This window comes from Perca flavescens, chromosome 9 (genome assembly GCF_004354835.1).
Source record: "Perca flavescens isolate YP-PL-M2 chromosome 9, PFLA_1.0, whole genome shotgun sequence".
NCBI classification, from domain to species: domain Eukaryota; kingdom Metazoa; phylum Chordata; class Actinopteri; order Perciformes; family Percidae; genus Perca; species Perca flavescens.
Genome location: NC_041339.1, coordinates 12,608,377 through 12,625,188, shown reverse-complemented (window position 1 = coordinate 12,625,188; position 16,812 = coordinate 12,608,377). Strand labels below are relative to the sequence as shown.

General features: G+C 39.6%; 2 protein-coding genes across 2 annotated transcripts; both read left to right on the top strand.

Annotated features, from left to right (window-relative positions):
- The first annotated feature begins 1,428 nt into the window (after positions 1 to 1,428).
- On the top strand, positions 1,429 to 5,865 carry LOC114561960 (ras-related protein Rab-11B). Its single transcript, XM_028588138.1, has 5 exons — positions 1,429 to 1,577; positions 2,654 to 2,849; positions 3,264 to 3,457; positions 3,592 to 3,672; positions 3,776 to 5,865. The coding sequence occupies exons 1-5, from the start codon at positions 1,538 to 1,540 to the stop codon at positions 3,919 to 3,921; spliced, it is 657 nt and encodes a 218-aa protein (XP_028443939.1). The 5' UTR covers positions 1,429 to 1,537; the 3' UTR covers positions 3,922 to 5,865.
- A 162-nt stretch (positions 5,866 to 6,027) lies between these two features.
- Positions 6,028 to 14,204, top strand: marchf2 (membrane-associated ring finger (C3HC4) 2). Its single transcript, XM_028588136.1, has 5 exons — positions 6,028 to 6,369; positions 9,980 to 10,263; positions 12,220 to 12,415; positions 12,729 to 12,938; positions 13,306 to 14,204. Exons 2-5 carry the CDS (start codon positions 10,082 to 10,084, stop codon positions 13,462 to 13,464), a joined length of 747 nt encoding a protein of 248 aa, XP_028443937.1. The 5' UTR covers positions 6,028 to 6,369; positions 9,980 to 10,081; the 3' UTR covers positions 13,465 to 14,204.
- Positions 14,205 to 16,812: the final 2,608 nt, after the last annotated feature.

Here is a 16,812-nt window from a genome sequence, read left to right as displayed (position 1 = left end):
CCTGGGATTTGGGATACAGTTTCTAAACATTTAACTTCATTTGAGAGACTGATCAGCACTGAGTGATTTCAGTTGTTCCCCATTAACTCCTGAGTGCACAAGTCATAAGGGTCATACGAGTGGGTCCTCAGATTTTATGATGTAGTATGACATACAAGTACATGACAAACAAAAGCAGTGTTTTGGAGGATTTGGTTTGACTGTATTTTAGGGATCCATTTAGCTCCATTTGTAATCATATCACAAATCAAACTTATGTAATCCATATGGCTAGATGTATATGTAACAAAGTAGAATTAAATAAGAGAAAATATAAGCTCAATACCAAACAATGACACATAATATATTGTTTCACTATCATTTGTCCACACAGTCACTGCTGTATGTGGTTTTAACTTTCTCCGTCATATTTGCCGCATTCTAGGTTGTGTTTCTTCAGTGCCAAGAAACACAACCTAGTATTGTGAGATGTTAATGAACATGACAATCTGCCTATTAGATTTAGAAATGTTGGCCTGATGGTGGTGCTACATTAAAGGCCTGGATTAATGTTCATTTGGCCACTAGCTGTTAAGCTATCTTGCTCTCACCCAAAGTGTTGGACAGATGAATGCTATCCAGATCCGTTCTAATATCTGGAAAATGTGGCTGTGGGAGTTGATAAGGTCGGATCATTTGAAGCCATTCGCAACCATTCATGATAAGTTACTTTTCTCTAGCACGGCCAGAGACCATCAAGTGTCCATTCCTACCAGTAGAGGGTAGCTCTGCCACAGATCAGACAACCAGCATGCCAGAAGAGAAATTTCAAATCCAGCCTTTCCTGTAATTTGAAGAATACTGAAAAATAATTGCCTCATCAATGGTTCCACTCATGTAAAAGTGACCACAACCTGCACATATGACAATCTACTGGGTCTGTATGTGTTAAAAATTTGATCACAGTAAAAAAGGTGGAAGTACAAAGTGAACAACATGACTTAGTTAATATCATGCTTTATTAACAGCAATTAATACATAACATAGACTATTGTATTGGTTGGATGTAGATGATCTGATATTTCCAAATAATATCAGAACATTTGTTTTGAGATTGGCTGTGCTCCTGAGTAAAATTTAAAGAAAAGAATGCACAATGTTGAAATACAGTGTACCGATTCTGGTGTTCTCTCCCTTTGGTAATCATTGTGAAACAGTCAGCATGCTAGAAAATAGTTTTTAGGCTGGTTTGGTTATTATATTATTGCTCAATCTATAGGAAGACACAGGGCGTCAAAGTTTGGAGAACAAAGGGTGTAATGCCTCACCTTGTTCTCTACTGTGCGTGATGATTCGTCTGCGTTGTCAGAGAAAGCAGATGATTGGTTAATTTACGTGTCAGTCAACGTGTTAGCATTTTTGATTGGTCGAAAACGACGTTCCTAAACTCACGTGCTCGTTCTCTTCCTTGAAGGCGGTGTCCCGTAGCTGCCGGTGAGGAGGAGTGTTGTTGTTTGTGGGGAAAGTACTTAAAAAGTGCAAAAACTAGTCTTCTACAATGGGAACCCGAGATGATGAATACGACTATTTGTTCAAAGGTAATTTCTATTTTAATTGTGGATAAATGACAGCGTGGTAGTCATCTTTATAAAAGTTCGACGACAGTAACTGAGGAAGTCAACTTAGCCAGCGTTAATGCTAAAGTTAGCTCTACTAGTAGCAAAGTGGCAATCGATAACCTGAGCAAAACCTGTAATCGCTATTATAAGTACGCCCAGCATTGTGTAATGCTATTTGAACACTTGGTCTTAAGTAGCTAGACGCTGTACTCGCGAGTCCAGTGATGGCAGTTAACGCTAGTGACTTGCTAACGTTAGGCAAATGAGTTGCTAAATAAGTAAGCTAACGTTAGCTTGCTAACATGGTAGCTAACGTTACTCCGCCTTGTTAAAATCACTTGAGACGACCTCAAGTGTACTTCAAACAACAAGCTCTTCAACAGCCGCCCTCTGTCGTCCAAGACAGAAGCTTTATTTTATTTTATTTTTTAAATGTTCCCTTTACAAGTCATCTAGCTAACTTTATAGCTAAGACTGACGTCAGAACGCTAGCTTGCTGACGTCGTCAATGAGCATAATAAATCCTGCTTGAAATATTGATCTAAGCTGCTCCTGATCACACTATGAGCTGTCCTCTGGTCAACGTCTTAAGCAGTCATGCACTACTTTAAACATGTAAGGTAGTATACCAAAATACGTGTTTTTTACTTTTCACCTTGAATCAGTATTTTATTACAGCATAGATAGATAGATAGATAGATAGATAGATAGATAGATAGATAGATAAGGGAATATTGAAGTCTCATACCGGTCATTCACTAAACGAAAAAGACAAGGACACTCAATGAAACACCATCCAATGAAAGCCATAAATAATAATCAACAGTCATCAAGAATAAAATGGGAACTAAACTCAAAACTAAGACCTACTGTAAGTTAGTACTAAATGTGCGCCGTACCTTAGTGTGCAAGTAGGTAAAATTGTGTGCTGTAGAGCAAGCAATCATGATTGCTATCTATCAGCGCTGTAATAAAATATAGTTTGTGAAACTAACACTGCAGGGCTGCTGTTCAATGTTTTATTTATTTTTTTGCTGTGTGTATTTTGGTTCTAGTCGTACTAATCGGAGACTCTGGCGTGGGGAAGAGTAACCTGCTGTCCCGCTTCACAAGAAATGAGTTCAACCTGGAGAGCAAGAGCACCATTGGGGTGGAGTTTGCCACCCGCAGTATCCAGGTGGACGGCAAGACGATAAAGGCTCAAATTTGGGACACAGCTGGACAGGAACGCTACAGAGCAATCACCTCAGCGTCAGTTTTTTATTGTTTTATTTGATTGCAATATTTACTGGTTTTGTGATAGTCTGGTTTTTCAAAGGCTGAGGCTGTTCGAGCCCATTAGGATTTTGAATTTCATGCCTAAGGATCTCAAGCACATAGTCAGTATCCTCTTTTCAATCCCGCCGTAAATCTTTAATTCTAATAAATTAACTCTTAAAAAGGCTTTTTCCTAGTTTCTTTTATGTAATCTCTACATATGGTGTATATATAACATAGTATATGGTAGCATAACATGCAGATAACGTTAATTTACTTGAGAAACTGCCATTTCAATTGTTTCTACCGGAAAATATTTGAAATACGAGTCTTTGCATGATAAATGGATCAAATTTGCACATTGCTGTAATTTTTGATTCATCAATTTCTTTGCTCTGCTGTCACCAGGTACTACCGGGGTGCAGTTGGAGCTCTCCTGGTTTACGACATCGCCAAGCACCTGACATACGAAAACGTTGAGCGCTGGCTGAAGGAGCTGAGGGACCACGCTGACAACAACATCGTCATCATGCAGGTCGGAAACAAGAGCGACCTGCGCCACCTCAGGGCGGTGCCCACTGATGAGGCTCGAGCCTTCGCAGGTAAATTATTAAAGGTTTCTATTACGGAAAAGCATTGCATTTAAAATAGGGGTGGGTGGGTGTGGGTGGCTGCCCGTTGTTAGCATACGTTCAAATTGCTTTAATGTGTAAAACACTTTTTTTCTGTCCTCCAGAAAAGAACGCTATCTCATTCATTGAAACCTCCGCCTTAGACTCCACTAATGTGGAAGAAGCCTTTAAGAGCATTCTCACAGGTAGGGGAAGTGATCAGCTAAAATACAACATGCAGCTTACTGTGAATCTCCCGGTAAGGTAACATTATGTTTTACTGAACACAGTCACTGTTTTCTCTCACAGAAATCTACCGTATTGTATCTCAGAAGCAAATATCGGACAGATCTGGAAATTATGAGTCTCCAGGCAACAATGTAGTGGACATAAGCCTCCCCCCAACCACAGACGGGCAGAGGGGCAACAAACTCCCTTGCTGCCAAAGCCTGTGACGCTCTTGTCTTCTTTTCCTGTCTGACTCTCTGTCGGTCTTTCCTCTCTTCACCTCTGGTTTACTTCAGATGTCATGCTGCTGTCATCAGAATACCCTCACGGGTATTTGACATTCCTTTTTTGCTGGTTTCTTCTTGTTTGTTTGTTTTTGTCTTCCTCTGGATTCAGAAGAACCTGTCTGCAATCATTTACAGCCTCATAATAACCTGGAGAAGGAGAGAGCGTAAAGCTCTTACGATGTTGATCTTGAAGCTAACTTCTTTTTAATTAACTAGCCTTTTGTGGTCCTATTGACCTGCTCCTGTAGAAGGAGTGGTGAGGGATCAGTAGACCTGTGTATCACTGCTTCAAGTGGTTTCTACTTGCTTCCTTTTCTCGGCTTTCAGTGATACAGACTTTTGCCACGATCTGCTACAGTGGAATCCCAATTTGATGTCTGGTTGACCTGATTCTGCCTATCATGCAATACGGGTGTAGAAGAGGAGACGCTAAGGCGGTACCACTGGAGTATTGATGTGTACTCTGTCTGGAGTTTCTATTTGCCTCTTTTCCTCTTTGAGCCGTGTGCCCACCGTGGCATGATATTAGCATGAGCACAGGGAACAGACTGGCTGTGACTGTCTGACTTAATATGGGCAAGTGTGAAACAAATTAAGTGTTTTTATTTGTGTGTGTGTGTGTGTGTGTGTTAATCTCAGAGATACCAAAGGAGATGGATGCAATCGTTATCAGTTTTGGGTTTTCTCATTTAAGCGTGTTCAAAGCTGCTGAGGTTGCATTTCATTGCTGATTTGGTGAACCAATCCAGGCTATTTTCAAAACCATGTATAATGCTAAATAGCAAAATGTTATAAATTGTGGTGTATGATTTATTATTATTGATATTGTGTAATAGTATCAGCCTGGATCAAGCCTTGTGTTCCTCACTTTTAAACAGGCTATCTCAAAATGAAAATGTCTTTTGCACTTATTGCCAATCATTTCAGTGGAACAAATCACCATATATTTTTAAAATAAACTCATTATTGGGTAACATTTTCCTGTTGGTTGTAAAGAAAAAGAAAAATGCACTACATGTGGTTTTTTTTTTTTTTTTTTTTTTTTTTTTTGTGTGTACAGCATTTTCCCCTCATGCACTCACCCTTTGCTGTCATATTCATGTTATCTGTTAAAGGGAAATGGATAAAGATGTAATCTGAAAACATTTACATGGAAAATGAACTAAAAATGTAACACTTTACACTCCAGCTAGTTAAGAAAATGGAACTGAAAATCAGAAATGCAAATTGTTAATCTGTTTGGCTGAAATGCCTCTCTTTTCACTCATCTGCGAGAAATGCTTTCATGTGTGATTGTTTTGATGCATTGGTGCGTGATATTTCACATTTCTTCAAAAATATGTCAAGGTGGCAACCGTTAACTTGTTTTGCTACTTTTCGCATTACACAGAAAATTCTGAAGCATAAATAAACCAAATCCACATGACCATATAGGAGACAGACTTATTTTTGGATACATTACTCACTCAGTGTACCCATAACTTTATGCTGTGTTCACCACTATTGTTTAGCAACTTAGGCATCCCCTACCTTTGTAAATCTACACATATGATGGCTAAGTGCTCAAAGTTTTAGTAGTAGAAGTTTTACAGCATCTAATCGGCAGGCTCCCTAAAATATTGGATATTTGGTTTCAGAATTCTTCATCCTTATTCAAACAAATATTGTCAATGTGAATGCATTTTAGCACTACATAAAAGAAATATGTAAAATGTTAAAAAAAATAAAATAATCTAATAATCTAAATTGCTTGTTCAATCCAACGTGGTTGGCATGTCTGAAAAGGGTTAATTAAGTAGCTACATAAAGAAATAATATTCACTATGCAGTTGTAAAACCTGCTATTTCCAGGACTGTAAAATAAAATGTGGAAAGAAATGACAATTTTTTTGTGGTGTCAAGCGTCTGTCTGTGCTGTCAAGTCTTCGAAAGAGTTCCGTGTTTGTTTTAAATTGTAAATGCTTTATAGAAATCATATGGTCCTGTCGGTTTATGTCTTCTGGCGTGTTGCGCATGAGATGTTTTCGGTGTGCGCCCCACCCTTGGACAAGCTGTTGTTATTCACAATCACAGTTGACCTCGTCCGCTTTGTGTTTTTGCACTCGTCTGCCCTGTCTCCACCGCAGAGGCAGACAGCTAATGATGAGCCTCAGGGGGATATTTAAAGCTCTGGGAAAGCGGAAGCCTGGTCTGCTGTGTTATCATCAGCTGAGGGCTGCTAGCTAGCACAGCGCCGAATAGCATATCGCTAGCTAGCTAGCGAGTGTCACTTTGTTCAGCGCTGTTACTTCACACATAACAGCTAAAAATGAAACGAGAAGGAAACACGAGGTTGTTAGGGCGGTAATGCCTGCAGCAGTGAAACGTCTCTAAAGAAGAAGACACGGGGTGAGTAGACTTTTAAATGTTACACCGGGCGGACGGCTAGCAGCTTACTGTAGTGTAGGTACTGACAGTTGGCAGCTAGCAAACAACACAGCTGTGACGGGCACCAGCTGACCTTTTTGCTGGGAAATTGACATTCATTTAAAAAGAAATGACTTGGATAATTGCTGCCAATGTCTTAAATATGTCACTGCAACATGGCTAACGTATACACTGCTAGCTAATGAATGCCGCCGCCACGTCAATATATTATAGACCTTTTTCACAGCAGACATGTTGACATGTCATAGTAGGAGAAGCACAGGTGTATTCAAACCCATTAATGATGGCTGCATTCCACTTAGGAGAGGCCCTGGTATTGTGCACGCTGACTCTCTGAAATAGCTTACTGGGACACTTGATGGAACTGAGCAATCGTTAAGGTTATCAATTTCAGCCGTGCTTTTCCTACTGTGACAAGTCAAAATGTCTGCTGTGGAAAAAGGTCCATTGCATTGACATGATACAAGCCTGTTCCAGACAATAGTCTGGATCACAGCTGGATGCAGTGGTGACGATTATGAAACCGTGAAAATGAAAACGACTTTAATTTGTTAGTAGTAAATGTATCCTAGCATAACGTAGCTGCACTTATTAACTGAAATAGCATTTTAAAAAACAAACCAGGTTACTGTCACATTCACATGTAGCGTTTGGCAAACAAATTAAATGAATTAACTGTTTCTTAACTGCCTAATGGCAATACGTCGGTCTGTTTAACTCCTGTGTTAACACACAGTACACCACTCACATACAGTAACTTAATAGATTTCGTTGTCTTTGTTTTGGGGCTACCCTTTGTTTATCTGGGTTGGGGATTGTGCCTCTTAATCGTGCCCCCATGATGTGTCAGTATGCATAAATAATTATACCGAGCAGTAGCCTAGTAATACTGAATTGAATGGGTTAAGAGGTAATCTGACCAGGGACCTGTATAATGAAGTTCACGTTCAGACCTTCAGGCTTCACCAAACATTTGCAATCCTTGCTCTGTTAATTTAAAGTGTGAGCCAGATTAGCCTATATTTGGGATTTGTTACAAACAGTTAATGTAACAGTTGTAACAATGTTTTACAGTGTTAAGGGCTGCATATTTAGATCCTTTTTATTTTGGTGTATTAGATCATAGTTGTAAAATTAGCATATAACTAGTATATAATGAGTAGCCTATAAATGTTACAATATTCATATCTAATGGACCAAGTGCAGGAATTTCTATATAGTTTCAACAATATAGAACATTATTTCCTTCACAAGTATATGTGTAGCATTATTGCACAAGCAAAATGTCCCCATGGAGACAATAAAGTATATCTTATCTTATAATAATCATTGCAGGTCTGTTTTTGTGGATTTAATTGGATCAGATGTTGTGTTAAAATGATTTTAGAGTGTAAAGTCTTATTCATAAGGAGATGGAATAAAGACACAAAATCCCATAAATTAACACAACAATTTCAGCACCATCTGCCATGTTAAACCTCCTGTTTAAAAACAACACAACAACAGTGTTGAGTACATAGGATTATATATTTATTATGTTAGTTTGGGTGTAATGCTATGGTTTAATAGTGATGTGTATACAGCCACTGGCCTTGTATGAGCACCAGTGACCCAGTATTTACCCAATAGTCTGGTATGAAGGATCACATGTTGGCTCAGTCAGTATGTGAACACGGTCTTATGTTACATACAATATGTTTGTGTGCTAAAGTTACTCACTTAAATGTAGCTGTGCTAACATCATTGGAATCGTGAAAAAGTTGAGAATTTCATAATTGATTAAAGAGGAAAGAAGCTACTTCTATATCATATCATGACATCCTTTTTTTTTTTTTTTTTTTTTTTTTTTTTTGTCTTGGAAAATAACTCATAACTGTATTGTCTCGTCAAAATGAAAAAAATTCCATTTGCCATTGGTCTGTCACTGTACAGGATAACTTCCGAAAAGCATAGCAAATTTAGCGGTGTGCCTCTTATCTTTAGTCAGGGGTTATCTGAGTGGAGACAGCTGTTTATCATTCTGCTGCACACCACTCGCACTGCCTCTGACGATCACACTTGCTTTTCTAATGGATTTGCAGCTGCTTTGTGCAAATTGGCGCACCTCCAAACTCACAGCATTCTTGTTAATGATGTCTTTTTAGATCACCTTAGTTATTTTCACATGGCAGAAAATGAATAGTACATGAAGCACACTTTCACATGAGTACTGTCCTAACATAAAGCTAAGTTTACCTAGAACTAGCCGTATTGACAAAAATGTATTTATTTTTTAAACAGTACTGTTATACTGCTGATAATATGACTGTTGTTTTATTCTTTTCATGCAATATTTAATTTCACTCATTTTGGAACAGCTAAATGGGATATTGTAATGTAAAGCTAACTATCACAATATTGTGTTGCCCCAAAATGACAATCTGTAAATCTAGTGGCATTTCATATATCTATTTACATATATTTGTATAAATGTCATGTCCGCTTGCTTCAGTTGAATATTATACTGCATTCTGTAAATCAAAAGAGTACTTCCTTGTTTTATGACTGAAGAGAAGGCGAGTTGAAGTAGCAGTGCTGTGTGTTTGACCAATCAGCGACGGTCATCTGTGCAAACCTCACCCCGAAGGTTCCTGTACTTTCAGAAAGTACTTACCGGGACTACTACAGGGACCTTTTTGGGGGAAGAAATAAAGCCCCCAGAACTTAAATTAGACCCTTGTCCCTGCGGTCAAAAATGCAACAACTTCCTTAGAAGGCTCCTAGATTCGGGGGAAACCTCCTGCGGTCGAAACATGGCTTAATTGTTTACAATTGTCCTGTAATATTGTATTGTTTCCATTTCAGAATAATATATCGGATTATGTATGGATGCATTAGTGTGTAAGGATCTCTTTAATTTTGTAGCTGGTAAAGGCATGGCTAATTTGAAACTTTTATATACCGCTGGGTAGCTTACATAGTATAATTACTGTATATAGTCAAAATACATCATAGTTTGTTATTTGTATTGATAATCTGAATCTTCAAAGTAACTAGTAGGGCTGCCACCTCTTAGTCGATTAGTTGACTAATTGGTCGTTTTGGTCTTAGTCGACTAAGATTTCTTTAGTCGTTTAGTCATTTTTTATGCTTATTCATGCTTAATTACTCATTTCCAAGAAACTTATGAGCGCATTTATGGTAAACACAAGATTTAAAGTGGTACTTTTGCAGGATTAATTGTGGAGAAACTCAGTTTTACAGATGGTTAATTAACTACATTTATATTGTGCTTTTCTAGTCTTAACCACCTCTCAAAACGCACAGCTCTGTCAATTCACTAATCGATTAGTCGACAAAATTGTGTAAGTGTTAGAAACTAAGAATTTCTTTAGTCGAGGACAGCCCTAGTAACTAGTAACTAAAGCTGTGAAATAAATGTAGTACAATAAAAGGTACAATACATGGCTCTGAAATGTAGTGAAGTACAAGTATAAAGTAGTGTAAAAATTGAATTACTTTACATCCGAGTCCCTCAAAACTCTAAAGTACAATACTTTAATTCTCAATCAGTCTCTTTCTCTGCTTGTAGAAACCAACCACTCCCAACCTGTGGAGAGCAGAGTTTGTGCTTCCTGCTCCTGAAGTCAACCTTCAGCCCCTGACCCTTTCCATCCTCACCTCCACCGTAACCATGACGACAGGGGGGTGTTGCCACCTGCCTGGCTCTCTGTGTGACTGCGCAAGCAGCGCTGGCCTGTGGAAGAGCGCGGAGGAAGCAGGTGGTGACGGGTGCCAAGCGCTCTACGTCACCCAGGTCACGGCCATGGATGGGCGGTTGCTCTCCTCTGTGCTCAAACCCATGAGCACACAAAGGTGAGAGTCCCTTACACTCAGAACAGAAATATGTAACTGCCTCTTTAGTCCTTTTTATATACACAGCAGACATTTGGACTTGTCATTGTAAAGAAAAGACAGATGTTACTAATATCATTAACGATGGCTCTGTTCTATTCAAGTGTTCCAGTAAGCCGTGGCACTGTGACAGTGATCCAGCACACACAGTACCAGGGCCCAGAAACTGTAGCATCTATATTAGGAGATTTATTTGTTGTTTTTCTACAGTGACATGTCAAAAATGATGTCTGTAAAAAGGCCTAGTGCTTGTATTATATATGTATTTATTGAATTGTATTTTTGAGGTACACTTTGGATTTTCACGTCTATTTTTTTTAAATGTTATTGTATTTATTGTAGCCTCCCTATTCGGTCATCTGATCTACATCTGTTTCCATGTTTGAAGTTTCTGCATTTCCTGCAGTTTTAAAGACTGTGAGTAATGTGATTCGGGTCCCGTGTCACACCTGTGTTCTGCTGATTGACAAAGCAAACCAGACGGAGAAGACGCTTAATGCGTTGCTCTCTCTTCCACTTGCAGAAAATGCTTTAAATTAGAGATGGTCCGATACCAGTATCGGCTCCGATACTGCCTAAAACGCTGGTATCGGTATCAGGAAGTATTGGAGTTTATGCACCGATCTGATACCACGTAATAAAGCCCTAAAGAAAATCTACGTTAAAGTAGTTTATTTATGTTTTTTTTCCATTATAACTACCTGTCAAACTGCATAATAAAAGAGAGTTCTACGGCATTCATTGTTTGTGTTTGTTCATGTTTCACAAATAGTTTAACCTGAGCCAGACCGACAACAAAGATAGAGATATCACATCTATACAGGGATAGTAGTATACAGTTGTTAAAACATCAATAAAATATATGACACACTGGTATCGGATCGGTACTCGGTATCGGAAGATACGCAAGTTTGGGTATCGGAATCGGGAAGCAAAAAAAAAAATGGTATCGGGCCATCTCTACTTTAAAGTGATGATTCGGAGTAATTTCACCCTAGGGACCTTTGCATCATGACCTCGAGCCAAACACCCCCCAAGAAGCTTTTTTCACCTGGGTCTAACTTTGGGAGAGTTAGCGTAGCGTAGCGTTATCAGCTGAATAGCTTAGCGCAGGGGCTAATGGACCCACGTTTTTATCTGGTAAATGACCCCACTAATAATGCCCGAAATAATACCAAACGTCTACAGTTATGGGTATAGGTTATGTACTCATAAAACGATGGATTGGAAAGTTTGTAAGTACACCAGAAGTTTATGAACACTTGCCTGCTGGCTTCTGCTCTCTGTTGCTGCTGCTGCTGCTACCTGCAGTTAGACGAGTGCTTAGGGCTGTCTACAAATTACTACACCGAAAAGAGATACAACAAAAATATTTATTAATTTAATGATTAAATAAGGTAATGTCTCCAAACGTATCTCAGTTATTACTTGTCTCCTGCTAGTTATACTACAGCACTTACTTTAAAAATAAAAGTTAAATTAAAAAATATTTTTGTTGCATCTCTTTTCGGTGTAGTAATTTGTAGACAGCCCTAAGCACTCGTCTAACTGCAGGTAGCAGCAGCAACAGAGAGCAGAAGAGAACAGGCAAGTGTTCATAAACTTCTGGTGTACTTACAAACTTTCCAATCTATCGGTTTATGAGTACATAACCTATTTGTACTAGTGTAGAAGTTTGGTATCATTTCGGGCATTATTAGTGGGGTCATTTACGAGATACAAACGTGGCTCCATTAGCCCCTGCGCTAATAAGCTATTCAGCTGATAACGCTACTCTACGCTAACTCTCCCAATGTTAGACCCAGGTGAAAAAAGTTGTGTCCACAGTTGAGTGTCTTTGACGTGCTGCAAACCCCCTTTTTTTGCGTTTTAGTGTTCTACCTGCATTTGGCTAAACTATATTTTATTTTGTCTCAGTGATGGTCCCATCTGTCGTATTTGCCACGAAGGAGGCAGCAGCGAGGGCCTCCTGTCTCCGTGCAACTGCACGGGCACCCTAGGCACGGTGCACAGGAGCTGCTTGGAGAAGTGGCTGTCCTCCTCCAACACCAGCTACTGTGAGCTCTGCCACACCGAGTTCAGCATCGAGCGCCGGCCGAGGCCTCTCACAGAGGTAACAAAGGTCAATGCCCTTTGCTCGTCTGCATCAATCTTTGTGCTTGCCTTTTTTTTTTTTACTTTCAGTTCATTTTACGTGGGTTAAGCTGCTGTTTGTGAATGACTGTGCATATATAAATGTGTGAAGGAGAAGTAGCTTTTTTTTCTTCTCCTCTTTCAGCTTGCTTGCTATTTTATGTACTTGATTGACTTAAGATCTCTCTTCCACCTGTCCACCTACCTCTCCTCCCACCCTCCGTTCCCTCTCTTTCGCTTGTTTATATTCTCCCTCTTCTCCATTTGTCTGCCTCCTACTTCTTACGCCACAGTGGCTGCAGGACCCCGGCCCTCGTAATGAGAAGAGAACGCTGTTCTGTGACATGGTGTGCTTTCTGTTCATCACGCCCCTAGCAGCCATTTCGGGCTGGCTGTGCCTGAGGGGCGCTCAGGACCATCTTCAACTGGGGAGCTGGCTGCAGGCCGTGGGCCTCATCGCCCTCACCATCGCCCTCTTCACCATCTATGTTCTGTGGACCCTGGTAAAAATGAATTCACATACAGATTAGACTGCAGGACTATTGTAACGCACATCTTGAAATCAAATCAAAAGAACTTTATTTTTCCCGTGAGGGAACTTCATTTGTGGTCAGGCCCAGTCAGACAAAATACAACAATACATAGTCAATAATCATACACAAGAATAAATAAATACTTTAAAATACTAAGAACTAAAAACCCTGTGGGTAGGAGTAGAGGGGTGGGTTGGGAGAATAGGTCAAAGTCTGGAGCGATGGGGGGGTGTATTGTTCGTTCAGCAGTCTGATGGATGCTGGCACAAAGGTGGCACTAATCAGCTAAAAGTCATGTGTATAATTGACCTCTTCTCTTACCTGGTTGTCTGTGCAGGTATCTTTCCGCTACCACTGTCAGCTGTACTCTGAGTGGAGAAGAACAAATCAGAAAGTACGTCTGCTCATTCCTGAAGCCAAGGAGTCTAACTCTTCCCAGCATTCCTTGCTCTCTACCAAACTGATGAAGAAGTCCGCCAATGAGAGTATAGTATGAGACCAAATGGAGATGCTTGGTGATAATGGTGTCTTTTATGTCCCCTGCCAACCAAGCCTTTAAAGAAGCACTTGTGGGCTTTTTTTGTTGTTGTTGCTTTTCACACAAAAGAACTGTCTTTGCCCCATCAGTACTTAAGTCACATTACTTTTTAAAAAGAAATCTGCCCTCCTGTGGGTGCAGAAATATGTTGAAATGGGGTCTGGGTGACCAAGCTTATGCAAAGGCACTGAGGAACGCAACAGCACATGGAGATGTGCAGAGGCATTTGCAGACACATTGGGACATCATCATGGATATAACATTAAATAACAGTGACAGCAGAATAAGACATGACCAAACTAACTGTAAACTGCTATTTACATGTCATATCTGGGCATGCCCTTACCTACATAGGCCTTGCATTCTCTGCAAAATGTTGCCCATTGGGGAGACCTCTTTCAAGTGATTGTGTGATGCCATATTAATCTGGAAAAAAAAAAACATAGCTCTTTGATTTATTCACAATTCAGATGCCAGTATGTTGTCTGAGATGAAACTTTAGTTTTGGCACAAGCCTATTGGACTTCTTTCAAGGTTTTCTTTTTAATCCTTCCACTGTTTTTACATCTCATTCAAGATTAGCACAGCATTAGTAAAACCAGAGATTGTGCAATAAAACACTGTGGACATCGAGGTCTTCACAGTACACAAAGAGACCTTTCCCAACATGCACAGTTATGCATGCAAGCACTGTTAATCATTTGGGGGGGGATTTTTTTATTTTTTTTTTATTTTGTTAGTGTGTTGTAAAATTCCTTTTGTGGTTTAAAAAAAGACTGACTAATGAAAAGATGTACTATTCCTACTGAAGTAGGGTTTAACAGTGTCCTCGTAGAGGTTCTTGTATTATCAGCACTAAGCAAGTAGGTCTTGTATAGATCGATGCAAAACTTCATCAGAATGGCTCTTAGGGGAACATTTCCACAAGTGGTGTTGGTTGGCTAATGCAGTGTACTAAAGTATCATTTGACTTTGTATGTTAAAGTAAAGCTTTAGTGCGTAACTTTTTGATATTAACGATTGTCCGTTCCATTCAAGCCATTGCCAAATGAGTTGCTATCGGCGCCACACAACTCTCTCTGTATTTCTCAGTAGGACTGTTCAGAAGATTGGGGCGTCCGGTGACTTTCCCGCACAGAATCTCAAGTGAAGATAATTACCTCTTCTGAAGAGTCCGTCCATGTTTTTTGAATCCTCCGTGTCCTCCTTGGCTACTAGCAACTGTGTGGACGCGGAAGGCTTGCATCATGAGGATGCGCCGACAGTTTTGTTGTCATTACTTAGAATTCCTCGTGGGGGCGGCAGAAACTACACACCATAGCTTTAATTCACGCTTTTTTATCCTGTTCAAGTTTTTAAAAACAATACACATCGCTGTATGTGTGTTGTTGCCATAATCATACCACAATCAGGGAGGCTTCCTGCAAGCATTTATCACTGAAGCTATGGTCAAACACCATTTTCTGCGCTGGTGTTTTTGGGTTTCTTTACCCACCAACAATGACTTTCATGGTGGGTACATTATGCAAGCACCACCAAGGCTTAATCTGACTTTAGCTTTGTTTTCTCTTTTCTTTCAAGGAAGCCATGTGCTTATGTGCTTTTCTACATCCATTTTATGGATGTCAATGTTTTTTAGGGTGCAAACTTGCCCTCCTTATGTTTTGATGTTACTGACCAGACTCCATTTGGGTCTGTATTGGTTGTTTGGGAGAGTAGACAAACTTCTCTCTCTCTCTCTCTCTCTCTCTCTCTCTCTCTCTCTCTCTCTCTCTCTCTCTCTCTCTCTCTCTCTCTCTCTCTCTCTCTCTGGTGTATATAGTTTGCTGCAGTTTATAATCAAGTCACTCACAGTGGCTGTTACTCAGTCAGAAAACAAACCGCAGTGTCTGCCTGGTTTCCAGATTTCGGGGTCATAACATGGTCCTGTTTTGAACATGGTTTATTACTCACTTAATTTAGATCATGGAAAGACGGTTTATTGACATGTGAACACAATGTGGTCTGTTAAAAGGGAGATACGCCTAAGATGTCAAAACATGTAGTGTCGAGAACATTATTGTTAAAACCAAGCGAAGGCCATGGGCTGAACACATTGGCTTTTGGGTGTTCAGTATTATTGTGCAGATATTACTACTTGTAAGTGTTTGATTTTTAACTGTGCAAAATAACCTTAACATTGAAAGCATTAAAGTGCCCATATTATGCTCATTTTCAGGTTCATAATTGTATTTTGAGGTTGTACCGGAATAGGTTTACATGGTTTAATTTTCAAAAAACGCCATACTTTTGTTGTAAAGCAGCTCCTCTTTTCACCCTGAGTGTTGAGCTCTCTGTTTAAGCTACAGAGTAAAGCATCACACTTATATCCCATCTTTGTTTGAAGTCGCACATGCGCAGTAGCTAGGAAATGGGCTACTAGCTAGAAGCTAACGCCGCTAGCGGTTAGCCACCTCGTTCTCAATGGCAAAACACTGCTACAACACACACAAGTTCACCCTAATCTACAAAAGAAATTGTATAGAACTATTTACATGTCCCTCGTCTGCAGGTATTCAACGTAAAGTTGGAAGTGTGCCCTCGTTTATAATAAGTCTCCTGGCTAATCCTGCCTTGTACTGACCAAAGTTGGAGAAACAGCTAGCTGATGTGGTATTAGTTAAAGTGGTTAGCACACCCCAAATGTTTCGGCCGAGATGTAGAAAGCCGTGCAGATTTTGAAGACTGAAGGCAGGATACATTCAGAAACCCGTATCTCACTCAAAACAGCATGGATGTTGTTTTTTTTCCCAAGTTTGTATGCATGTGGAAGCACCAGAAACAAAAAATAACCCCCCAAATCCCAGATTTTTTTTTTCATAATATGGGCACTTAAAGGCAAACTTAAAAACTAGTCTACAGCTCGACTGGTTGATTATTGTTCATTTTAAGACTAAACTTTAGTCTTCAAGAAAATGATTGGCTTTGGGGTTTTCTCTATTCAGTGGAATGACATTTGTATTTGTATTACTGAGTGATCACACTTTTGATTATCATACTTATAATTAATGATGATTAACATACTGATCATGATTTGCTCTTCCAATATGCTTTTTGTTAACCTTCTTCTAGATGTCAGAGTGAAGGCATTGATCCAGAGACATTCAGTATTGTCACATTGTAAACACATGCAGTACGTTGCCTACAGTGTGCAGAGGCCAAACGTCTGGATTTTATGCACAAATGTGTTATTAATCCTGTTTTTATGCTATATGTATTTACTTTATAACAGTCAGTCTTGACCAAACCGTATTTTACTTAAACGGG

Bases quoted from the DNA above. Each gene is read 5' to 3' on its own strand.
- LOC114561960 (XM_028588138.1), top strand. From the start codon at position 1,538: ATGGGAACCCGAGATGATGAATACGACTATTTGTTCAAAG. The intron at 1,578-2,653 runs GTAATTTCTATT...TTTTGGTTCTAG, and splicing joins ATACGACTATTTGTTCAAAG to TCGTACTAATCGGAGACTCT. The intron at 2,850-3,263 runs GTCAGTTTTTTA...TGCTGTCACCAG, and splicing joins TACAGAGCAATCACCTCAGC to GTACTACCGGGGTGCAGTTG.
- marchf2 (XM_028588136.1), top strand. From the start codon at position 10,082: ATGACGACAGGGGGGTGTTGCCACCTGCCTGGCTCTCTGTGTGACTGC. The intron at 10,264-12,219 runs GTGAGAGTCCCT...ATTTTGTCTCAG, and splicing joins AAACCCATGAGCACACAAAG to TGATGGTCCCATCTGTCGTA. The intron at 12,416-12,728 runs GTAACAAAGGTC...CTTACGCCACAG, and splicing joins GGCCGAGGCCTCTCACAGAG to TGGCTGCAGGACCCCGGCCC.